The sequence below is a fragment of the Crocodylus porosus genome, unplaced genomic scaffold (assembly GCF_001723895.1).
Source record: "Crocodylus porosus isolate Cpor-Errol unplaced genomic scaffold, CroPor_comp1, whole genome shotgun sequence".
Classification (NCBI taxonomy): domain Eukaryota; kingdom Metazoa; phylum Chordata; order Crocodylia; family Crocodylidae; genus Crocodylus; species Crocodylus porosus.
In genome coordinates, this window is record NW_017728914.1 from 18,394,663 (window position 1) to 18,421,209 (window position 26,547).

The 26,547-nt window shown below is 41.0% G+C and overlaps 1 protein-coding gene across 1 annotated transcript in view; it reads left to right on the plus strand.

Moving 5' to 3' along the window:
• Positions 1-7,801: 7,801 nt before the first annotated feature.
• FBXO38 (F-box protein 38) overlaps positions 7,802-26,547 on the plus strand; it is a 39,811-nt gene continuing 21,065 nt past the window's right edge. Inside the window, exons 1-14 of the mRNA XM_019534906.1 lie at positions 7,802-7,871; positions 13,370-13,561; positions 14,809-14,942; positions 16,136-16,299; positions 16,729-16,894; positions 17,198-17,335; positions 17,773-17,910; positions 18,514-18,607; positions 19,016-19,146; positions 19,444-19,614; positions 20,853-20,995; positions 22,332-22,554; positions 23,154-23,273; positions 24,464-24,643. Of these exons, the coding sequence (XP_019390451.1) occupies positions 13,434-13,561; positions 14,809-14,942; positions 16,136-16,299; positions 16,729-16,894; positions 17,198-17,335; positions 17,773-17,910; positions 18,514-18,607; positions 19,016-19,146; positions 19,444-19,614; positions 20,853-20,995; positions 22,332-22,554; positions 23,154-23,273; positions 24,464-24,643 (1,930 nt within the window). The 5' untranslated portion in view covers positions 7,802-7,871; positions 13,370-13,433. The remainder of the gene's footprint in view (positions 7,872-13,369; positions 13,562-14,808; positions 14,943-16,135; positions 16,300-16,728; positions 16,895-17,197; positions 17,336-17,772; positions 17,911-18,513; positions 18,608-19,015; positions 19,147-19,443; positions 19,615-20,852; positions 20,996-22,331; positions 22,555-23,153; positions 23,274-24,463; positions 24,644-26,547) is intronic.

Sequence of the window (26,547 nt, forward strand, 5' to 3'; positions counted from 1 at the left end):
TGGCTGTACGCACCTTCTAAGGGGCTAACCTTTAGAGGCTCCCACTTTGGGTGTCACTCACTGTGACACTCCAGCTGCTGCTGCTACTGCCAGTGTGTTCCTCTGGCCTCCTCTGCCTTCTGCTTTCAAGAGACACACTCAGGCACAGGGGTGGAGGGACCCTATGGCTGGGTGGCGCGGGGGGACTTAGGGACCCTGCAAAGGGGTATCAGTACAGTACAGGGGGGTCATGCCCACTGCATGACATGGCATGGTGTGACATTCAAGGCATAGGGAGCTTACAAGGTGTGGTGGGGTACCTGCAGCATGGTTTGTAGTACAAAGGGTGTGTGGGTGGGGGATCTTTCAGCCCCTGGGCACTCAGAAGTTGGACAGCCCTGAAATATATCATCAGCTCAGTGTGCATCTTCGTGTGCACATGATTCTATTAATGTTGTACTTCAGCATGCATATGCAATTTGCTATCTCTGTCTTTTCTGGACACAAAGCCACTCTTGAAAAAGCTCACCTTGTTTTTTTTGCAAGAACTCATGTAAAGGTACACCAGAGTAACTTCATCTCCATAGAATCCAGCAGCTATTGGTGCCACTGGTTAAGACTGAGATGTGAGAAATGTGTGTTCACCACCAGGAAATGGTCCTGCCAGGAAATGAGTTTTCCAGCCCTGGGCTATTTCTACCCACAGTCCCCAGAATTGGCAGAAAAATGTTCCCATAACACCCTTTGAAAGTAAGCAGTGATGCACTTAGTTGCAGCATGATGAAACACAGTGTGTCCCTGTATTGTCTTGTACTACCAGACACAGAGCTAGTGCAGATGTGAGAGACAACAACAGAGATTTTCAGTCCACTTGATATTTCAAGGTTTCAAATGGGTTCTTTTCTACTGAGATTTACCTAAAATAACTAGAATTTAAAATTAATTTAATAAGAAGATGCGTATGAAGTTATTGTAGAGCAAGAAAAAAATGATGTCAGTAGGTAGGGATAAGAAATATTTATTTTTAGACTACCTCACACCAACACACACTAGATCTAAGAGTTTTAGAAGAATATAAAGAGAATGTCATTAAAATATGCCACTATGTAAGAGGAAGATTTGCATGTCTTTGAAAACTACAGCTAATGTGTTTTTTACTTTGCTTTTGTTTTTAACTGCTTTAATGACTAAAAAATGCTTTCAGAATATCAGTCCCTGGTGAGCCCCCCCTCTGCCATTTAGGAACAACCCTGTCTCCTTTACCCTCCTCTTCCAGGAAAGCTAGGAGCCCGTCTGGGAATTGACACAGGTGAGGCTTATTAGATACCACTTTTAATATAAGGGAGGAGAGAGAAGCCTCTGACAAAGATATTAAGAGATTAGGGTAGGCAAAACTTGCAGAAGGTTTCAGGGATAAAAGAGTCCTAGAAAAGTCTGAGGTATGGATTTGCACAGGACTGAGGAGGGGTATTATTGCTTTAGAGAATTACCTTTGTATCAATGAACCAAAGCCTAGGAGAAATGATGCAACTCATTTGCTGAGTATGTAGTTTCTAGCTGGAGCTAGGTGAGCATCCCTCCATCTTACACCTGCTGACCACAAAACATTCACAACTTTAATTTTTGACTACCCAAATATTTCTCTTTCTAATATATCCAGGGTTTCATTTTGACACTAACTAGAACAGAAAGTGTTCAGCACAGCCTTAACCTTGTACAGGAGCCACAATAATTATGTTGTGAATAGACAGGTATGAGACCTTTCTCTTTCTCTTTTGGGTGCTGGAGAAGCTTCCTGCAATATCACTACTGTCCCAACTCTTCCTCCAAATTGATTGTCTTGGTCTGGTTTCATCAGAAGATCAGTGAAGTGGGGTGCACTTGCTACCTCTTCCCTGCCAGCACGCCAACAAATTCCTATGGCATCCAGGAATAAAGTGGTGATGGTCAGTCACCACCCATGTGTTCATCTGTTCTCCCACTACTAATCGCCTCCCCACCAAACTCCACCCCCTCAAAACCCGTGAAACTCATTGTGCAATTCACCTTGAAAAAGTCCTGGAGAAGCACATATCTGCAGCTAAGCCTTGTGCCCTGAAGTGGCAGCACCAAATACTGGGCTACTCATTTCAGCTACTTCAACCCACAGTTAACAATAGCAGACTGGGCCAGGATTTCATTTTTTTTTGCGAGTGAGCTAGACAGTAAACTGGGTACCTGAAGCTGTGTACAGTAACTTGGCTTTACAAAAAGTGGGTTGTTTTTTTTCTTTTGTGTGTGTGTGTGTGTGTGTGTGGGGGGGGAGTTAAGTGCCTAAAACTGCACTTAAAAAAAAGCAGTATCCCATGGGGTTTTCAAATGCACATGTCTAAATTCTTTGGCTTGTAAACAGTCCATTTTATATGATTGTTTTGATGTGAAAAATCAATGACAAAATTACAATGACTTAAAAGCAAATCAGGCATAGCAGGAATCAACCATTCATATACAAATAAGCTAACTTCCATGTTTTAAAGCTCTTTTAGGTTTACTGTGCTTTTCATTATATATTAAAAGAATCATTAAACTGCTCATTTATTAATAACATGCATTATATAAGAGTCTATTAGTCTAGGAAGTGTTAGGTTCCTAAGAATTAATTTTCCAGAAGTTACTGTGCTGGGCTGGGAGTTGCATATCATACATAGCCAAGAGAAGATGCTGAGAAGAAAGGCAGGGTTTAACACCTAGGTGACTCAGCACTTAATTCTGGGCTGTAGAGAATTGCAAAACTGTTTCTTTCTAGTTAGGATTCACAGCTATCAATCTTCGCTTACAGTTAGGTGCCTAAGCCCTTTTGTTCAAAAAAGCAGGAAAGGGATCAAACTCTTCAAAGTATGATGCAGGAGGAAAGAGAGCACAGCTCTTCCCTCCATTTCTCAATAGCCCTGTGGTAAAAGCATTTATTTGGAACAGGTGAGCCCTGAGTTCAAATTCTACCCAGGAGAGCTGCTTATCCTATTGCAGTATTTTCTGCAGAGGGACATATCAATTCCTCCGGTTTCTTATCTCTTGGCTCTTATTTTATAGAAATACCTCAGTGCTCTGATAAGAAGGCCCCATTGTTTTAATAATGCTTTCTATTCCTCTGTCCTCTAGTGATCTACCTTCCAGTATCTCCATTGTCTCGTTATTTGGCTTTAAGCTCTAGTTCAGGTATCTGAATAAATCCAAGCTGGCAACAGAAGTCAGAATAGGAAAGGGGTTTAACAAATAGACTAATTTAAACCTGGCCAGTGAGTGTCATATGGTTGATAACTGATGTGAAATGGGATAAAAATAAATACTAAAAAGTGAACATTTAAATGACAGTGAAAGGTGAATATGACTGATCTTTTCCCAGAAAAATTTCAGGTGTTTCCTGTAGTTTTTTAGTAACAGTCTCCTTCAAACCAGTATTAGCCAGTAAAGTATTTTGGCTGTTTATTTGCCTTTAAGTAACCAGCTCTAAGTTCCTTATTTCTATTGATTTTATTCTTCTTCTTTTGAAATTTAGTCTGTTGTTGCTTCTGAATTTTCTCTTTTCCAGAGATATTTGTAACTGGGTTAACTTGCTGCTATCACACTTATTGTTTTGCACCCGGTACAAGGCACTAATCACTTACTATGCGACAAAGGCTAGACATGGATTTAATGTAAAGATCTTCAGAAGAAGAAGTTGGTATAGACCCACTGAACCTCTGACGCTTTACAACAAACTTGTCCCTGGCCTGTATGGATTTTAACAACTGTTATGTTCAAGAATGGCAGAGCCTCTTCCTCCCTCAGTGTTGTCTACTAAAATCTACATGCACCCCCTCAATGGGTCCTGTTTCTTCTGCCAATATATGTACATTTTCCCAGTGCAACAATCTAGTGTGTATGGCCAATGCAGTGGATACAAAGGGCCAGTTGGCACATGGTTAGAGCAGACAGCAACGATGTCACCACTAAGTGCATGAGGAATCAGCAGAGAATGAGGTTTGCAGGAGGCAGCAACATTAGTTGTCTTCCAGTGCACCTATGAGAAACCATAGTAGAACCATTCTGACTTCGGGCTGGACTGCCCAAGAGCGTAACAGTAGGGAAAGGTGAGAGCACCATTCCCTATATTTACACAAATGAGACACTGGATCAGTTTGATACAGATGAACAATTCCTGATGATGCTGGTGTTCAGAATGTTATTTTTAAGGACTCTGACTTGGTTTCTTATTGAACAGTCAGACTAAAAGTCCCAAAATGACAAGGAGACACATTGTGTTAGGCAGCCTACAAATTTTGTTAGCTAAAGAAGACACAGGTTTATACCGGAAGAAATGGCAAAAAGCTTTAAATGTGTCAAAATGCATACATATGAACATGCTTGTCTCTTGGTGTCCAGAACATGTTCATCAGCTGTATTTTATTACTTCCATGTAAGAGGTTTTACTGTCCAGCTACTGTAACTATCCTACATTTTCTTAACATCATGATCTCTCTCTCTCTCTTTTCCAAACTGGAGCATCCTTTAGCATAAAGCAGAAGGGCAAATGTTCAGAATGGTAAATCTGGGGTACTTCGATCAATTTATTATCAGTTTTCTTAGTTTCATGTGTGGGGGCTGTTCAGAACATTTTTCTGTGGGTTTTTGTTGATTTTATAAATGTCTGTTCTCTGGGAAAAATACAGGAAGAAGTGGGTCAAAGCACAAACAGGAGCTGTTCTATGTTCTCCGGACAGTCTCAATGCATCCTGTGCCCGTGGGATTCCTAATGGCTTCCTTGTGTTTCCTTCTGTTTATCCAATGAAGTAAACAAAAAGGATTTATTTTTCTTGTTTCATATTTAAGGGCATTTTAATCTTCCTTGGGGAAACCATTACATCAACAACTGATTTTTCATGTCAGTCTTTATAAGATGAATTAACCACAAATAACAGAGCCTGTTCAGTAATAAACAGGCTTTCTGGATGGACTCCTCTGGGTCTGTAGGAAACATACCTCAGATATCCTGAGCCATTGGGATCAATGCAAATAGACTGGTTAAAATAAACACAAAAGAACAAATTCCAACATTATGTTGTGGCACAGGCAACTAGAAGCATTCTTTTAAAAAATATATATTTTGAAATGAATCCAAATTAAAAAATTATATATTTATACGCACCCAAATTTTCAAATGACAAATTTAACATTTAAAGATTTCTAAAGACGGGCTTATGCAGGTTTATACAGGTCTATCTTCCATCATTTATGGTCATTTAATCTGAATCAACATCTGCAGAGAAGAATCTTGTATTCTTTTCACTCTGCCAGCTGCTCATTGCATTTCAGAGTTGATGTCAGGCTTCTGTGTTTCTGCCTCTTCTCCATGGGTGACTGGCTATCTGGTGCCCCCTCAGGCTCGGGAGGCACCAATGAGGGGGGGTGGGGCCCACAGCTGATCACAGACCAGGGAGGGAGGTGGTCCCCCAGTGGCAAAACCAGAGAAACTGGAAATGCACTTCCGCCAGCACTTCCAGTTTCGTGGCTGGTACTTCCAGAGGGGCGCATGGCCAATCTCAGGAGATGCACGTGTACCCGTGTGCACCCCTTACGTGTCACCAATGATCTTCTCTATATGCAACCTGATAAATGATTGATATTCCCCATGCACACCTTTTTTTCCTCAGAAAAAGCTCACTCTCTTCTGGTAATCTCTACTGTTAGATTTCAAATTCACGTCTGTGTTGAAATTTTTGAAAGTCACATACAGCTGCTTTTTAGATCATACCAAGCTGCATGTTTCATCATCACCATGGTTTTTTACAAATGCATTCACTTTAATTGTGTAATGATTCCTGCATGAAGAACATTTCAGAAGCCCAGTGTATCATCTTAGCAATGTTCAAATCCATCATACTCCTGGCTATTCACTGTTCACAATTTACTATCGAACATGGGGGTACTAATTCCAGGAGTCACATGGTATTTCTGCTCCTGAGCTGGACAAATACATTTCTTGGAACCACTCCTGGCTCTTGCATGTCACAAAACACATGTTCTTCCTTGATTTTAAGTTGAACCTCTGACGGTGAATAGGTAGACAAGATTCTTTGGGTAGATGTGATACCTTGTATTAGACCAACTAAATAAGCACACTTAACGCTGGAAAACTGGAAAAATTGTTCTTTGCAAGCTTTTGGGCATAAACACCCTTCTTCAGGCACACGCACAGGGGAATAAAATACTGCTCGACAGCAGGAACACAAACCAGAAATGGGTGAACAGAAATGCCAGGGGCAGTGTTTCTAAAGGCCCTGCAGGCTCACTGGGCACAGGTGAACCCAAAGATGTGGGGCACAAAATTTTCCAGTGCTTTATTTTTCTGTGGAAAATTGTCCATTTCTAACAATTCATTGTTTTGTAAAATTCATTAGTAACAATGAATGGATGCCAATACAATATTAGGCAATTTCAAGGTTGTAATCAGCATTCCCTCTAAGCTGTGTGTGTGTGCAGCTGCACACAATAAAAATCACGCTGAGCAATAAATTTTTAATGCCATGTACCCATTGGCATACCGATGGGGTGGGGGAAACAGTAGGGGGCCAGGGACCCTGGGTGCCAGCCTGGGGGGTGGGGAACTCCCAGTGCCATAGCACTGGGGGCTGATGCTCACCTTGCCACCCACCCCAACCCGGCAGGAGGAAGAAGGGGTGGGCATACTAAGATACCTGTGCACTCCCAGACAGGATTGCTTACAGATTGCTAATCCTTAGAATTGGTTGTAATTATTGTTTTTCAGGTGGTTATCCCTAGGAAGTGTGAGAGAAAGCACATATGTGTTTTATTGATTTGTGTATAGGAGGGTAAATACACTCCCATAAGAATCCAAACCAAAAATCAAGTTATGAATTCACCTAATTGGCTGTGGAGGTCAAATCAAAGCCAAAGAATGGCATATCATGCAGTTCTTTGGGTGAGCTAAAATTAGTGTGTCAATTGTCATGGCTTGTTTTTCTTAAACAAACAGCGTAAGGGAAGTGCATGCCATTGTGTATGCCAAATGTAAATGTCTTTACATTTTTACAAGTATTCCAATAAAAAATAATTTTTCCACATAAAGTTTTGAATTTGTTTGTATATAACATTAAACCACATTAAGTGTGCTGTATTTAATTTTTTTTCCTAATCAAATATTTCAGTTCAAATACTTGTGATTATTGGGACATAACATTAATATGGGAGGTACTTTTATAGTTTTGTTTATATAACTCAAATACACATGCTGAATCAGATCATGATCTATTTAGGGCATTGGAAAATTCTCCAATTCAAAATTTTTCAGAAAATACACAATTCTGGGTGGACCTCTATCTAGCTGTCCTGGGAAATATAAATTTTCATTTCTACCTAGGGGAAATTTTACAATCTTTGCATTTTCCTACGCCCGAGAAAGGGTGCGTGTGCCCCAAAACTTACAAATAAAGATATCACATCTTTTTTTTTTTGCCCGCCAAATAAAGACGGACACTTTTTCACCTGTCTAGTTGGTCCAATAAGATCCCGCTGAGACAGAGCGAAGCGCAAGGCAAACTGCACAGCAGGCCCTGGACAGCTGTGCTGCACGCCTGCCCACCACGCCCTCCGAGCCCTGGAGGTCTGCAGCTGTGCGTGCGTAGCAGCGGCTGCGCAGGGCTCCAGGGCACTGCCGCGCCCAACATGGCGGCGCCTGCGTGACAAGCACAAGACGCAGTCCACCGTGCCACATCCGAGATGGCGGCTCAGCGGCGCTTTCTCCCCCCCCCGAGCACGGAAGTCCGGCGGACTCTAGCGGAAGCGGAAGCAGGGGACAGGAAGTGTTATCCCGACCGCCGCGGCCACAATAACAGGCGGCAGGAGGCGCCGGGGGGGGCAGGTAAGGGCTGGTGTTGGCTGTCAGTGTGGGACCGGCTCCGGCCGGGGCGCGCAGGAGTGGAGCTGGACGGGGCTGGCTGGGCCGCCACGTCCGGCACCGCCTGCTCTGTTGGCTCGGGCCCGGCTCCCCCGGGCGTCCATCTACTTCGTGTCGTGTCCAGGCCCCGCGTCTGGGTTGGGACTGGGCTGTTCTGGGTATCGGGGTAGGGCTGCGTTGCCACCCGCTGAGCAGGCAGACCTGGGCCCAGCCCTGCTGCCCTGAACCGACAGGAGCCGGTTGGGAAAGGAGCGCGCGCCGGCCAACAGCCGTCTCCGCGTTTTCTCTTGTAAAGAGTCGGTGGTGTCAGCACACGTTTGCTCCGCCTGCCCTGCCAATGCTGGGGTGTGTCCTGGCAGATCCAAATGTTGTAGGCACACATGTAGTGTCTATCTACATGTATACTTGTATATACATTTCTGTTCACATTTAAGGAAGCAGACAGAACATAGGGCAGTCTGTTTCTTCACTTAAAGTAACTTGAGTGGAGGAAAAAAAAAGACTGTGTATGAGCCCTGCCTCGATGCTCTACATTTTCAGTGGTGAATGTTGTAAACTGGATGAGGTCGCAGATCAAAACAGGAGATGCCTAACAACAGGAAACGGCAGCCTACCTTCCTGCTTGGAAAACTGAGCCCTGTTTCAAAAACCACTGTGGTTTGTGGACTTGGCTCCTTGACAGTGCATGAAACTGAACAGACCTGAGATGCGGCTGCTGGCATGCGTGTTTTATATAAAATCATTCTGTAATGCGAAAGCAGGGAGTGCACATTAGTTTTAAAAAGTAGTTTGTGGAGGCATCTCCCCCATTCTCCCCTTCCTTCTGATTTGATAGGATTAAAAAAAAAAGCACATTTCCAGAGAAAAGGCTGGAATTTATAACTCTTGACAAATGGAGATGACTTTTCCCCCACCCTGAACCATTCACATACTGTTTTCTTGGTTCTCTATTTCCTGATATCACTTGATTTTAACACAGTTACATTCTTTGTTGCTCCCTGTCCCAAACAGGAGTAAAATGCATTTGGCTTAGAGCCCATCTTCTAATGCTGGTGTATCAAAATGTATGCTGTTGTCCCCCAGCATATGCTCCCCTTAGGTTAGCTGGGAGGCCTTGGCTTAGATGGAAATTGAATGGCCCATTTGGTACCCTGCTTTTTAAACCTATTGGTTGATGGTAAGATCCTTTTTTTATGGAAATTCAGAACTATGCTATACACTAGTGCTGAGATGCCTTTTAGAAGGACCATACCATAACAGTCAAGGACCTAAAATATGATGGTTACAGACAAAATTAAGACCGAAGTGAAAGGAATTTCATGTATCTGATTTTCTTTGGTTTTGTATATTTACTATATGCAGAAATCCCTGAAGTTGGACACAGTAAGTAGACAAATTTGATATTTAAGTAATCAGCCTCATTCAGTTGAACAATACTATATTATTCCTGTTGCAAAGGCTGTAAAGGATTTTTTTTTTTTAACCAAATTCTGTTGATTTTGGAACATGGCAGCTTATTCTAAGCAATTAAAAGATACAGTAAAAGTTCTGTTATCTGGCATCTTACAAGTCGGCAGGCTCCACTAACTGGCATGCTGGCTTGTAAGATAAAGTGAAACCAGAAGTGCCCACCATGGCACTTCTGGTTTCTCCAAGCCCCCATTGCTTGGGGCAAAGCAGCCTGCGCTGCCGAGCCCACATAGCCCTGGGGGTCCCTGTGTGGGACCCGCCTCCCTCTCCCGTGGGGCCTGTAGGGAGCAGCGGCGATCCTGGAGGAGGGGTGGAAGGATGCCCCAGATGCTGCATCAGAAGTGGTGTCCAGCACCGCTCGCTTAACCATCGTCTTTTGTTATCTGTCATCCCCTGTTCCTGCAGATGCGCAGCATCCTATTCCTGAAATTTTCTTATGACAAGTTAAGATAGCAAAAACATACACGATATATATTCGATTTATCACTGCTATACCCAAGCTGTTCTGCCCTTTTACCTGTTCTACTTTATCCCCTGCTTGCATGCAAAAGGAAGATGATTAAGATAGAGGTGCAATCATACATCAGTCCAACATCAGATCAGCACCAATATAACAAAAATTGACTACGTCGACAATTGGCCTGAAGTGGCCGATAATTTGGCCAAGAAATACCCATGTGTGCATGCAGCCACAGCGCACCATGTGAGCAGCGTGGAGAGCTGTGTGGTGGAAGGGAAGGGGGGAGGGAAGAGGTTTTGGGGGCAGATCAGTGACCCCCATGATGAGGAGTGTGGTGGGATAGGCACTGCCCAGCCAGGGTGGGACAGACACAGGATGGAGCCATGGCTGGGGTGGGGAAAGCGGTGGCTCTGGCTAAGCACGTGGTACGCCTGGTGGCTCCTGCCACTGTCTGTCTAGAAGGGTGGGAGGGGAAGGGCGTGCCCCAGATCTGTAAGAGCCGTGCAGGCTGCACCTGGGGCTGGGGGCTGTGCTGCACTGCACTTGGGGCGGGTGGCGACAGCAATAAGACGGGACTATGGGAGGGCTACAGCGCAATTTGGGGGGGCTGGAGCCCCCTAAGTAGCTTCCCTCCCAGCACCACTGCCACCTGTCCCAAGCACAGCACAGCGCAGCATGGTTCCTGGCCCCAGCCCACAGCTGCAGCCTGCCCTGCCCTACTCCGCACAGATCCAGGGGCACACAAGTGGTGGGAGCAGCAGCCGGAGTTGCCCCCCTGAATCCCCTGAACGATCCATGGCTCTGTCCTGTGCCTGTCCTGCCATGGCAGGGCATCGCCTACCCCAGCCCCACTCCCTCCCTCACTGTGGGGGACGTTGATCTACCTCCCTCGTCCCCTTCCACAACAACAGACTTATCAGCTGCATGGAGCTCTCCATGCTGGTGGGCTCTGTTCCTTGTTGCCTGCATGGTGCACTGTGGCTGCATGCATGTATGGGCATTTATTGGCCAAAGTGTTGGCCACTTCAGGACATTTTCTGATACAGTCAGTTTTCTTTATATTGGTGCCAATCTGATATTGGACCGATGTATCAGTGCACCTGTATCTTAATCATCTTCCTTTTGCATGCAGCTGTATCTGAAATTGGATTGGTATCAGCTGATATGCCTCCTTAAAAATCAGCTACCAGTATTGACCCCCAAAATCTCTTATCAGTGCAGCCCTAGATTAAGATCAGTTAAATGGCTATGAATATAAGAAGATTTTTAACATGAAAACAGAATGGGGAATAATAGAAGTTACTGCTATAGTTGCAGAATAGATGTAAAACAATATGCTGTTCTAAGATAAAAGCATAAGGTGCAGGCAGTTCTAGGTTTGTTTTGTAGCAAACAAAAGTAGTTAATTTTAAAAGAGTTCTCATAATTACACGTTGGCTTTTTTGGTTGAAGTATTCCATGTTTAGGCTCAGCAAGGAGATGAGTTAGTTTGTGAAAAATCAATTTTAAGGAAAATATATTTTTCCATTTTCTGAAGCTAAAGCAGTTTTTGCAAAACATTATATGTCACAAGGAAATAATGAATTGTCAAACCTGACACGTTAAAAGTTTAAAAGTCCCTTGAAGTCTAGTCATATTTGAGAAGTTTAAATATATTATTCTCTTGCCAGAATTTTCTTTTCATTCTATAATAATACCTGTTTCCTTCAGGAAAGCTACACACCCAGGTTTTGACTGAACTGAATGGCAGAAAATAATATTCCTTAACAGTAACTCTTTACCATCAGAACAAGGAGAAATATGGGCCATCAAAAACCTGAGTATATAATAATCTGAATCTTTCCCAAATTGTTACCTTATTCTGGTAATTTCAAGCTTTCATTACAAAATATTTTTTCTCTTGTGTGAAATTACATGTGGCATGATGTTAACTAATTGATTGATTCTGTGTTAGCCTGGCTTTTGAGAACATAATAACCAGCCAAACAGCAGTGCTAGGAAAGAAATGAATACTTTCTACCTCCCTCTGTCTTCTCTGTGATAGGAGATATTAATAGGTATTATTTTAATATTAACACTGCTTTTTACTAGAGCTGAACAAATGAAAGCCAAAGGAGCAGGAAACAGAGCTTGAGACAGAGTTGCCTAAGTTTTATCTAACTATCTCAGCCATGCAGTTGGTCTGATAAAAGTTGCCATCTATTTAAAAAAAAACAAAAACAAAACATTCTTGCCTTACACATTTTCTGGGCCATCACAGTTACAACATCACTTCAACACTGGAAAATAGAGCATCATTAACTAAGCCAAATTCTATAATAGGTATAGAATTATGGTAGAATAACATTGGTAGAAATATATTCGATTAGTTAAGAATTGCTGTTTACTGGTTTAGACCGTAGGTCCATCTTGCCCCATCTCTTGGTGGGCATAGGCCCATGCCCAGTGGCATAACAAATAGGCCTGTGTCACACGGGGGCTGAGAGTGGATGCTGAAAGGGACCGTGAACTAGGTATTACCAGGGTTGTTTTTTCCCCACTGTTGCTCTTTCACTTGCAGTCTCCCATATTTAAGGTCTAGGAAGTTCTGATTCAGAGGGTGTATTCCCAACTCCCACGCTCAAGTGCTCCTGATGCCTTTTTCCTCCAAGATTTTGTCCTGTCCCTTTTTTTGAATTAGGTTAAACTGTCAGTTTCTTCAACATTTGGTGGCAGAGTTCCACACTTTAATTACACGCTGTATAAAACAGAACTTCCTTTTGTTAGTTTTAAACTTACTACCAACTAGTTTAATTTTGTGACCCCTAGTTCATGTGTAACAAGAAAAAAGGAGAGATTACACATGTATGTTTTTGCTATGTTACATGTTTTTGCTATGTTACATGTTTTTTGCTTTTCTTGAGTTTTTTGCTTTTAATGGTGCAATCTTAAAACAACTCTTTCTACATCAGGTACACTAATGAAATATTATTTGAGTCATAACAACTAATCTAGCTCACCTAATAAAGTGAAATTATATTTCTGAGGGAAGCAAGATCTAGAGAGAATGATTTCCTTTTAAATAAGTAGGAGCTAGATCACTTTATAGTTCACTGGAAAATATCCAGGTGACATCTGTTTAGTAATTTTCTTCATCTTTTTCCCATGAGTTGCCTGTGTGTGCTGATTTATAGATGGTATTTCTAAAGACATTTTATTTTCTAAAATAGGAAAAGATTACTATGGAAGCAACCTATAATTAAACCTACCGGGTTTTTTCCCACAAGACATGAAGCATGTTTTCTATTTACTAATTTTTCTTGATCTAAGGGGACACTCCAGTTAGTCTCCATTCATTTGACTAGCTTTTATTTCCAGCTTCATACACAAGACAGATCAATTATACCCTGCCAGGAAAGTCCTTCCAGTTTTCAGCTGATCCATTAGAATAATGGCATTCCAGTGTTTCTCTTTGGTAGCAGGTTTTTCTGGGTCCTTTATGTAACTAACTTTCATTGGTCTGTCCCTTTCCTCCTCCATTTGTTTTTCAGTTGCACTGAATTAGCATAACATTGTGAACATTAATTCCTTTCATCAGAAATCATTACAATCATGGGACCTAGACGGAAAAGTGTGAAACCATGCTTAATGAACAGGGAAGGCTCTGAATCTATCAAAGCAGATGAGCTGAAAGATTATATGAACCAGCTTTCTCATGAAGTTCTTTGCCATATCTTTAGGTAAGAGGCTGTACTGTTTTTTGGCTTGCTGTCTGCTCCACCCAGTGAAAAAATGCCGAACGACACACCATATTCAGAAACATATTCAGAAGTGCCACCAATATTTCAACTGGTAGACAAAAACTGAATTGAGTTTTATCAGTGTGCATATATAGATGGTTTTTTGCTGGATAAGTGTCAAGGAGAGTATGCAGAATTTCTTTGTCTTCATGGTTTGTTTTTTCTTTTTGTTTTATAAAACTAAGCATGTAGATAATACAATATGAAAAAAAAAGTCAATTATCCTTTGAGACATGGGTCTCTTATTCCCTGATTCAGTCTCCTGCACTGAATATTTTCTTATGTGAAAATTGCTAGGAAAAGCAGAGCACCATTGTTTCACTTTTTAACTCTAGTTGGACTAATACAAGCCCGTAGGTATCCTCTGGTGACTAATTCACTCTTGATTACAGTGCCAGTTGTTAAATTTCATAATTCTGTATGTTAATATCCTGAAATTGAAGCAACCTTCATAGCATTAATAAATATTCTGTGTGAGCAGAACAAAATTGTTGATTAATCTTGCAACAGATTTAAGATATGTCATGCTTCATGGTGTGCTCACATGTATCATGATGTGTCTGGTAAATTCATTCACTCTGCTTGCATTACAGTTAATGCAGTTATTTGTGCCTGGGTATATTAGAATAGAATTCCAGTCCCAGTTTCCCTTTCTTTATTCGTTTTAGTAAAATACTTTATTCCACTCAACCCAAAAATGAATAATCAAAGTACAAGTTTACAAATACTCCAAATGAGAATTTGAATGTGAATGGCATGTAAATATCTTGCTGACAAGTTGGAGAGCTATGCATCACAAAATTAAAATTATACATTTTAATTGGAAAGATTGAAGGTTTCCAGGTATTACTGTGGGGGTAGCTTTGCGGGTTTAGTCAGAAATAGGCACGTGCTAGTACTAAAATATATCATTGGTCTCTTTTACCTGAGGACCTTATAAATATAGTGAGACTGCCCTTTTGTACCTGAAGTGCCCTGGTTGCATTATGAACAGATTAAGCAGAAAAAAACCCAGTAGATTGTATGATACAGTTTGTCTGGAAGTCTCATTTGAATCCACTCTTTATAGTTTTAGAATGAATACATCTGGCTTTGTGTAGTAATTTACTTGATGTTCCCTTGTGTGAGAGAAGTTGAAAGAACTTTGTCTTTGAATAAGAGCTTTTTTTTTTCCCCCTCTCCCAAAGGTACCTTCCATTGCAGGATATCATGTGCATGGAATGCCTCTCCCCAAAGCTGAAAGAAGCAGTGACTCTCTACCTGAGAGTAGTGAAGGTTGTAGACCTCTGTGCTGGCCACTGGTGGGAGTATATGCCCACTGGTAAGTAGGGTGTACCAGGATATAGTGGTTATGATAAGATCTTACTAGATTGTAGTGATGCTTACATTTAACAATGTACAGTAGATTTTCAAAAACAGCCAGTGGAGCTGTATGACTAACTCCTATAGACTTTCAGTGAGAGATGGGTACCATCCTCCCATTGAGAAGTCATTTAAAACATCTGTATGTGTGTCAGATGCCACTGTGGCAGAAGTAAAGATTTTCTGTAACAATTTGTATGCTTATCCGAATATTTTAAAGGGGGTTATGGTATAAACACAAAGGTTTAATTCAAAGAAGAGGCTGCTTGCATGTAGGCAGGGAAATATGCTCTGGGAGTGCTCTGTATCTGTTGGGATTTAAGAAACTCTGCAAGAGACAGAGCCGCTCACTTTGAAGTTTCATCTTCAAGTCCTTTTTGTCGAAGAGACCATTTTGTCAAAGCCTGTGAAGAGTAAGATTTAGGCTTAGGATTCAGAGATAAATTTTGGAGGGAATACATATTTTTTTTTCTTAATTGGAGAGTGGAGTGGGGGAGAGGTGCAGGACTTAAATGGGCAAATCCTGCCAAGTTAAGATGACTTGGTTCCTGTAGAAGGGTGCTTAGACTCTTGATAAGATAGTGTAACATTATTTGTTCTTTTAAAACCCCCACCTCCTACTGTTCTGCTTTGTCCCTAATGTTAGAATAAAATGATATTGTCTTACAAATCTGTCAGGCTACGGTGACAGACTCCCAAAGTGAAGACCCAGAGGTGCCAAACTTGTCAGGCCTGATAGATAAATATGCCTGATGTCTCCTGGATAACCTAGGTTCCAACTTAAGAGTGGGAGAATCTTAGAATTTCAGGGGAGATAAGCATAAGGCCAGTGACTCCTGTGTCACGTGTGGCTATAGCTGTAACAGTGATACTTCCCCTGAATGAGATGCATATAACACAACCACAGGATACAGGCAAAAGAATCTGTAGAATATTATTCTACAACATCAGAAATGGAGTTCTGTAGTTAACCATGTTAGTGTGAAGTGACAGGACTGGCTCCCTGCCATCTAGTTGACATCATTGCCAGAAGTGGTATTGGATGTAAGGCCAAGAATTGTTATTATCCACAAAGAATTGCAGCATTATTTTTTTCTGCAGAACTATCTGTTTCTTGTCACAAAACCCTCAAAACTTGTGTCCTCCTCCCAGGTTTCACTGATTGCAGTTTCCTAATATTGCTGAGGAAGATGCCAGACATTGAACAGCTCTATGGTCTTCACCCCAGGTATCTTGAAAGACGCAGAGTACGTGGCCATGAAGCTTTCAGCATTCCTGGAGTTCTAGAGGCTTTGCAGGCTTGCCCAAATCTGTTGGTAAGTGTGCAGATTCAAAAGTTGACATTAGACTCTGCATGTATACTGCAGAGGAAATAAAATTTGGACTAACCAAAGAAACCAATACATATTTTATCTTATTGCTGGGCTTCTGCAAGTGCTGTAAATCTAATCCTTGTCCTGTATGAGTGGCAGCTGAAGCAAGCACAATTTCAAAATCCACTGCTAGCTTACAAGGGAATGCTGTTCTTTTCTAGCCACTTGATTTGTTTTCAAATACTCAACTCTCACAAGCTCGGGCTAATAACTAGTTTCCTGTGACTACTTAGTTTTTAAAGTCAAGTGGCTCTGTATTTAAAGTGAAAATGTAATTTGTATCAAAATCAGTGTATTAGCAAGATGTCTACTTGGTTAAGAGAAGCATTGTTGTTTAAAATGGTAATATCTGATTGCTGTGCTTTTGTCTAGGGTGTTGAGACCTCTCATTTAGAGCTGGTAGAAGCAATTTGGACATACATGCCACAAGTTCATATTTTAGGGAAGTTTCGTAATCGTAATGGTGCTTTCCCAATCCCTCCTGAAAACAAACTGAAGATTCCTATAGGAGCTAAAATTCAGACTTTGCACTTAGTAGGTAAGTGTTTGTGGTGAAATGTCTGCCTTAGAACAGAAAAGTTTGAAATGAGGTACCACTCCTCTCCTTTCCAGGAATGATAGTTGATACAGTCTGGGGGTTTCTAGAACACGCGTATTTCCCTGTTGCAGCAGGGATTTGGATGGCAGATTTCTTGTGACTATTGACACATGGTAAAGAAGAATTTTATAAGTTCAGAGCACTGTAGTTTTTTAGGTATTCCATTGGTCTTGGGAAGTAATTTAGTGATGGCTGTGATGTTTCCTTGATGCATTTGATTTTTGTTTTGTTCATATATTCTAGGGGTAAATGTCCCTGAAATTCCTTGTATCCCAATGCTGAGGCATCTGTATTTGAAGTGGGTGAGGCTTACCAAACCACAGCCCTTTAAAGATTTCCTTTGTATCAGCTTACGCACTTTTGTCATGAGGAACTGTGCAGGTGAGAGAATAGAGGATTCTTTTGAGAAAGGGTTGCATATAGCCAATGTCAGTACTAATACTGTGCCACTGCCAATGTGCAGTTGTCTTCTTGGAACGGATGTTCACAATATGGTGAAGTCGTTGAGCTACATCATCTGTAGTGCATACATTAATGAAGCTACACCCTTGTTGGAAGCGGTTGTATTAAGTTTATCAAGTTTTCAAATATAAATAAGGCCAAGATGTTGCTCATGCCCATCCATTATATGGGAAGGAGTCGATAGCACTATTTTACACATGACATGAGGGGACTAACATCTCTTACTGTATTTTATTAGGAGAACCTTTCTCCTGCTTTGTTTTTTGGCTTGTGCTGGACAGTTCTGCATTATTTGGCATGATTTATTCAATACCTTAAAATATACAACTCTGAGTATCTTGTTCTGTTCTCTGCAGGACCCACAAATTCTTTGAAGTATGTCCCTTTAGTGACGGGTTTGGCTTCTGCCCGAAACTTGGAACATCTAGAACTTGTTCGAGTTCCTTTTCTTGGAGGACTTATTCAGCATGTAGTAGAAGATAGCTGGAGATCAGGTATACAGCTTCCTATTTTCCCATGTTGTACAGGAAAATCAAGCTAGCTCTGAAGGGTAACTGCTGTTTTACAGGTTGTTTCACTAATCTGCTTTTGGAACTAATAAGATGAGAGAGACTCAAAGGGTGATAAATATGGACCTGCATTAAGTATTATTTTAATATACTAACAGAATTGCTTGCACTTATCACACTTTTGTTGACAACATGGAAAGTGACAAAAGCCAGGTGAAATTAGTCTTTGCAATTTCTGCACCAGTTGAAACTGCTGAAGACCTATGATCTAAGATTTCCAAATAAATACCACCCTTCACTGTCATTGCATTGTCTGGAGGGTGAAATCGGCAGAATGAACCTAGAGAGAGAGATGATTCCTCATTAAAAATCATCACAATGTTTCTGATAAACTTGCTGCTTCAGAGCCACCTTTTACTAGTCAGTGCCAACTGTAAAGAATTTTATGTTGATTTCCTTCAAAATAGCATGTATCCTTGTTAATCTCATGTATACACTGCAAAGATAATACTAAAGGAGTACATGCATTTTTTTTTTAATGCCACAACCCACAAACTAAAATGAAACTCCTGTATTTCCTATCACCAGGTGGCTTTAGGAATTTGCACACTATAGTTTTGGGAGCTTGCAAGAATGCCCTAGAAGTGGATCTTGGCTACCTCATCATAACTGCTGCACGAAGGTACTGTCCTTCTCCAGTCTTCTCCTGTCTTTTTCATTCCTTTCGTTTTTCAAAGCAGTTATTTCAGTACCTTAATAAAGTCCCAAAACTTTAAGAGTGAATGTTAAGTTTTTGAGAAGCCAAACCCTAATTAGCTTTAAATGAAAAGATTATCAAATGGCTAGAGGAGTGTCCTGGGTTCTGCAACGACTTTTTCTGTGGCGTGAGTTGAATTGCCAGACTTTTTGTCTTAAATAAGAATTACACACTTAATATAAGCAATATACAACCAAGGACCCTCACTATTGTATAGCTACCAAATTTTATTATAGGGAAAGATGCAGGTATCCACTGAAGTTTACCTCTGTTGAATTGCTGTTTACATTCTGTTGCCTTGGCTTGAATGTGAACTGTACCTGATCCTTTTAGGTTGCATGAAGTGAGAATCCAGCCTTCTCTGACCAAAGATGGTGTCTTTTCTGCACTGAAGATGGCAGAACTAGAGTTCCCCCAATTTGAAACCCTTCATCTGGGATACGTTGATGAGTTTCTGCTGCAATGTATGAATTTTTTTTTTTATACTTGAATTATCTGGCAGATGTTAGGATAGTGCAAATTCATAGTTGTGTTACATTTGTCAAGACATGCATTAAAAAGACTATAAATACTCGCGTATTAATTATTGGGTTCAAAATTTATGCTGTTCAGAAAATGTCTACCTTCTGACACTTATTGAATCCAGGGCAAAGTTTGCTTTGGCTGAAATAATATTCTGGTCTGTGTGCTAAATTGGGTTACAGTGTGAAATTGGGAAGGGATGCTATCAAAGGTTTAAACAATCTGTTGTCTTTCTATAGGTAAAATGACTAATGGGGACTTGGTGAAGTATGGGTTGGCTGATGTAGTTGAAAATCCAGGAATCATCACAGACATTGGAATGAAAGCTGTGAATGAAGTTTTCTCTTGCATCAAGTACCTGGTCATTTACAACTGCCCACATCTACACAATCCAAACAATTGGATCACAGGTATTGCATACCTTTAAAAATTATGGAGTTATGTGGCAGAAACAGCTCATACTGGCTTGAATTTGGAACACAGATTGTTTTAGTTACATTCTGTGAAGAATCTAATAATTCTGGTGATTTGCAGATGTTAAACAAAAAACACACTTTACAGGAAGAAATGGCACGTTACTTCAACCCAGCTCTGCGGTTTCTGTGAAGATCAAGCTCTTCAGCAGAGCTTTTTGCTGCTTTTAGCCAAAGCTGATTTAGTCAGCTATTATATAAAAGTGCCCAAAAAGCCCCACTAATGCACCTGATCTTTTCAGACATCAGGCAAACTGGGTTGACATATAATGTGCTGCCTTTTCTGGGCATTCACGGGGCTTGGCACAGGAACATGCTGAGTTTAAAGTAAAGTGCTGGTTTCTTTGGGATTTTTTTTTTTTTGTGTCTATAAGCACCCTGTGTGATCTTTAAAAATGAAATGGTGAGGGCCAGGAAAAACACACATTTTCAGATTGCAGAGTGCATACCTGTTCTGTGTGCATAGATACAGGCTCCATGTAGAAGCAGAATATTATTAATTTGCATGGATACAGTGGGAGGAATAAGAAATCAGTGATTAGTTAGTGATAAATGTAATGGAACAGGGCATAACAAATAACTTACCCAATTTGATAAGTGTATTCAAAGTTCAAAGGTACCAAAATAATTTAATGTGCTTGAACCCTGACCTGACATGACCAGTTCTGGTTATGAAAGGTAATTCCAGGTCTGCATCTGGTTGACATAGTCCTCTCTTTCAGGAGTTGGAGGGAAAAGAAAAAATAATGATTATGGATTCATGTGATTTGAATACTTGTCTATTATAAACTGCATATGAAATGCATTTCATGCAGCTACTGAACAGTCACCAAATAGTAAATAACTTCATATTATTAATCTTATGGGCTTTAGGCAGCCTGACTATGTAGTAGAGTACATTTAGTAGTTTCCAGAATTATACATTCCCTTATTCATGTATACTTTCAAATGCTGAGGAGATAAAGGAATGGAAGATTTTTCCTACAATATTGCACTTTGCTGTCCCGTAATAAAAACAGAGCTGCTGCCTTTTGGATCCCTTATTATGATACAGATAAACTTCAAATTGTTAGAGTGATGGTAAACAAAGTTTAATAGCCTCAAGTCTGGGAGGTGGTTTCTGGAAGATAAATGAGACTTGAAATCTTTCAAAGAGTATAACTGTCTTTCCACAGACCATTCAAGATGGACCCGACTAGTTGACCTTACCCTGGTGCGATGCCATGCTATAAAGCTAGATTCTTTTAGTCAGTTCATTGAATTACTGCCAAGCTTAGAGTTTATCTCTTTGGACCAGATGTTTCGGGAACCTCCTAAGGTGAGATTCTGTGTACCTGTGTTTGCAGAGTTTTTTAATCACTCGTGACTCATCTGAAATATACCAGACTCCTGTTGAGACATAAACTTTTTAAAACTGCAGTTAATTCAATACCTCAATAAATAACTCAGGGAATAGACTAGCCATTAAAAAAGGGTACAGTGAGGATCAGTTGCATCCCTTTTCAGATAGCAGTTGCAGTAGAGCATGATGCCAATGATTAAATATTTTGTTTCCAGAAAATAAAGTGGATCTTTGCTGTCTATATTTTTATAAGGGCCTTTATTGCTAGTTTACTTTGTTGTTACTTTGCACATAATTTGCTTTTATGTTGAGGGAACTACTTGCTGTCTTTACACATAGTAAAATTATGGTACTGTACAGTAGACTCCCAACTTATGCGAGTATTTTGTTCCGGGGGAATTTTGTGTAAGTCGGGACGACTTTCCCCATAGGGCATAATAGAATAGTGAGTGGTTGTGTACCCCAGACATACCTTAGTCATAGCTTTTTTTCCCCTTTTCTTGGCGGAATCACCTTTAGGAGATGCTTCTAGCATCTCGCCTAAATATCTTGAGATGCTACTACCACAATGGCAGCACAGCTTCGCTTGATTCCACCTGCAAATCTTGTGAGGCATTCACGTATATTTGCGAATCTCCTGAGCGTACGAGTATATACGTGAATGACGCAGATCTTGAGGGACACTTTCCAGTCTGGACCCTAGTAAAAAATTGCATAAATGCGAGACATGCATAAGTCAGAATTGTGTAAATTGGGAGTCTACTGTACCCTCATATGATTACTTAAAGAGGGAATTTATCATTTCTGTCATTTCTAGCATTCTTTACTGTGGTTCTCCCCACCAAATTGTTGAAGGGTTATGTCTTCATACCAGTTTCTGTAATGCACTAAATGCTTTAATGAGATGAAAGTTCCAGTAAACTTTTCCATATTTTTGTTGTCTTCTATTCTAAAATCAGGCATAGGATCATTTTGATAACTTATATCTGCTGCTGTGCTCTGGAGAGGAATATAGATTCTCCCATTAGAAAGCCAGATCATCTTTAGCTTGTTTCATCCTTTGGCATATATGCATTACAACTTCTTACATATGATTACATATTGAATTTTATACTTTTGATTTATTACAGTTTAAAAGAGGAAAGAGTGTGCGTGTTTTGTTGCCAGATTGACTCCAACCTACAGATATAGTGAACAGATCCTTTCCCGTAGGCACATATGTGTAGTCCTACAGAATAGCTTTTGTGTTAATGTTAGGATCCATTATGGAGAGTGAATATCACTGATCCTGAAACTCCGTTGCATTTTTCAGGGGTGTGCTCGTGTAGGTCTGAGTGCGGGCACAGGGATTGGTGTTTCATCTGCCCTGGTCAGCAATCAGAACTCCAACAACGAGAATGACAACAACAACAATCACCAAAACAACAACAATCCCAACATCCACCACAACAACCACCAACACCCAAATGATCAGAATGAGGAGAACGAGTTGAGGCAAGATGGGCAGGCTGAAGAGCAGCAGATTGCAGCTGAGGGTAACCACTGATCTTTTGTGAGCCTCCAAAAGAAATGATTTTTTTTCATTACCATATATGCACGGGACTATAGGCAGAAAGCGAATATATATTGAAACACAGCTCTTCAAGGTTCTTGTGAAATAATGTCTTTAATGCTTTGTTTTAGATCCTTTTGTATATTCCTGCATATAGTGTTTATATATAAGGTCAGAGTAGTTCTGGTTATTCATTTGAATCTTCTGGGCTTACTGGGCCAGGACTCAGTTTGTATCATGTTGTTTGTTAGCATCCCATCATGTTTACTGTATAGTAGAAGGATCAGGAAGAGTTAGGCATCTAAATATCTCTTTAAAAATCTGTCCCATCATTCTCAGCCAGATGACCTCACAACGATGCAAGAAACCTTTTGAGAGAGAAAGGAGCCATTTACATGAGCATAGAATGGGATCTGCACTGAAAGTTACACAACAAGAAGCTTCAATGTGTATCCCTAATACTCAGGGAGGAAACAAGCGGGTGGTGTTGGCGGTAGTCATAGCAGTATTTCTCTGGAATTTGAAGTGCTGTGTTCTTTGTTTTATTTCTCTTAACTCTTTCTGTTGTTTCCATCTCTTCAGCCCTAAATGATATGGAAGAAGTTCCACAAGAAGATGGAGTGGTTGCAGTGGATGTCCAGAATGAGTCCATTGCTCATAGCCAGGCAGTTATTCCTATGGATGTTGATGAGGAGCAAGCAGGTAATTCTGACTCTGGAAAGTAAACTCTTCTTTAGCATTCTTCTCACTTACAAGAGGCTTTAGGTCTGTCTATTTCTGACTCAGCTTTCTTCATTGAGGCCACACAGGATATTTGGGATGCTGCCAAGATCTAGATATGATTTAAAGCAATCTCAACAACTCCCATTTTTCTCTGTTTATTGGGTGAAGGATTATACTTAAAGACTCATGGTTCATGCTATAGTGTAATAACACTCAAATGGCTTGTATATTCTCAGCTTGCTGTGCCTTGTTTCAGGCTTTGAATTTATGGCCTCCTCCTTTCCATGATAATGTATGGACTCCCCTCCTTGATTTTGATGTAACCACAGGAGGTTGTATAAGCACTAATTTAATTTGCGGTAGTGAGTTGCATCAGGCTGCCTTGATTCTTCATTTGTTTCGTAGAATGTTGAATTGTTGATTTGCCAACAATATCAAGTAATGCATAAAAACATAGCGTCAGTTCAATTAATTGATTTCCCAAAAAAGGGGTATTTTATATCATGCCACTGTTCATTTCTTACCTTACTCATGGTGGCATCTACTACCTCGGTGTGGTTCCAGTTACTGGCACTCTTGCCAAAAAGAAGCATCAGAGTTGAACTCTGAAATGCAACCTAGGTTAACGCTCATAGCCGACACTGCAGTGTGTTGCTGAGAGGAAGATTGCTGGGAAGATTGCTGAATCACTGGGGATCTTCTCTGCTTATTTTTGGTGGTTGCCCAGGAGAAAGTTTACCAACAGCTCCAGGGATGTTTAATATCAGTTGTCCTGACCAGCATTCCCTTTCAGGAATGCAGGTTCTGATGGCTGAACACACAAGGAATTCCTAGTTAGTTCCACCATTACTGCACTTCTAATCTGTCACTGTTGTGGAGAAGACTGGTTAATATTTGAGTCTGAGAAGCATTACAGGAACTGGAATTCTTAGCTGATCATCTTAATATTCCTTTTTTCTGATAAACATTATTTGATTGGTTTAGTTATATTTTCATACTGAAACTTTAATTTGGTAGCATTTGAGTTTTAATGTTGTATCCGCAAAAGGATAAGCAGAGTTTGGCTAAGATGAACCAAACCCCTCTCTTCTGGAACTTCCAAACTTGTAGAAATTCATACTATTGCTCTACTTTTGTGAATGAACTGTCAGCATTGTTCCCCGGTTTAGGGCCCAGTGGCCTTCAGCCCGTTGTAAAAGCTGGACCTATCACTGTCCATGATTCAGACAGTGAGGATGAAGAAGATAACCTGGGAACTTCAAGAGCCTGCATTACTAACAGCATTGCACAGAGTTATTCAGATGGAGAAGAGAAAGTTAGAGATCCAGTGGAAACCAGAGAGCCCTCAGGTGAAAGAATTTGTACAGTTTGTTAAAGGGGTTAATATGGGTTGGGTTACCCTAGGCAACAGTTGCAGTTTGCTAATTGGAAGGTTGAAACTTAAGAGTCCAGTTTTCTTTCTCCTGCCCTTAGGTAATGATTGGTTTTGTAGACCGTTGCAACCTAGAATGGAACAGTGGAATAAGTACCTGTGACTCTGCACTTGCACGGTCAAATTGAGAAATAGAAGTATAGCTCCATGCTTGTATGTGCATTTTCAAATGCATCCATTGCATCGCTGGTTCACAGTATCATAGAAAAGTAGGGCTGGAAGGAACCTCTTTAGGTCATCTAGTCCAATACCCTGCCTGAAGCAGTTGATGTAATTTGGGGCAGATATGCAAATGTTGTCTGCATTAACATTTTGTTAAAAGCACGTACATTCATAAACAGCTTAACATTTGCTCATAAGCTTGCATCTGCTCATTTTTTATAGCTTTCTTCTGCTCATTCTTTAGCTAGGACTATTTCAAACAGGAAGAGGAAGTAAAAATTGAATTTTATTCTATAAGTAACTGCCACATGAAATACACACAGAGTTCTAGGAGTTGCAGTAGCTAACTGAATCGGATATTAAAAGTCTAGTTTTGTGGTGAGGTATAATGACTTAGTTTTCTCCACTAGCCTTTCACTTACTCAGAGCTGAGAACTAATTAGCCTGAAATATGATGTGAGAATGAATTTGGTGGCTCCCTGTTTTATAGCTGATTATAGCTCTGATGTCATCTACCTGGATTTTAAGAAAGCCTTTGATATGATAGCTCATCCTAATCTCATAAATAAATTGAGCAGCTGTGACATAGATGATTACGTGGTCAGGTGGGTGGACAAGTCAACACTGACCTGGAAAGATGGTGGGCAGTAGAGTTCCCCAAGGTTTTGGTCCTTGGACCATTGCTGTTCAGCGCCTTCATCAGTGATTTGGATGAGGGTGTGGAAAGCATTCTGTCCAAATTCGCGGATGACACCAAATTATGGGGTAAAGTAACCACACTAGTGGACAGGGAATGAATCCAGGTGGATCTGGACAGGTTGGAGAAATGGGCAGAACAGAATAGGATGCAATTCAACAAGGACAAATGCGAAGTGCTGCACCTAGGGGGAGGGAGTCACAAACACATTTACAGGCTGGGGGATGACCCTCGCTGCAGCACTGTAGCAGAAAGGGATCTTGGAGTTGACTCCAAGATAAACATGAGTTTTCAATGTGATGAAGTGATCGGTAAAGCTAACCACACTTTTATCATGTATTAGCAGGTGCATCACAAACAGGTCCAGGGAGGTGATACTTCCCCTCTATGCAGCACTGGCGAGGCCATAGCTGGAGCACTGAGTCCAGTTTTGGGTGCCGCATTTCAAGAGGGATGTGGATAACCTTGAGAGGGTTCAGAAGAGGACCACTCATATGGTTAAGGGCCTGCAGGTAGAGCCCGATGAGGAGAGATTGAGGGACCTGAATCTCTTCAGTCTCCATAAGAGAAGGCCAGGAGGTGATCTTGTGGCCATCTACGAATTCACTGTGGGGGACAGCAAGGGATAGGGGTTCTCTGTTTATCAGGGCATCCCTTGGAGTAACTAGAAATTATGGCCAAAACTGATGGAGAGAAAAATCAGGTTAGACATCGGGAAGAACTTCTTTACAGTAAGGGTTGCCAGAATCTGGAATGGGCTTCCAAGGATGGTGGTGCTCTCCCCTACCTTGGGGGTCTTTAAGAGGAGTCTAGACATGCACCTGGCTGGGGTCATCTGACCACAGCACTCTCCTGCTTTGGGCAGAGGGTCAGACTCGATAATTTGCCAAGGTCCCTTCTGATCCTAATATCTATGAATCTCCATATCAGATCACTTGTCATTCTGGTACATGTTGGCAAGG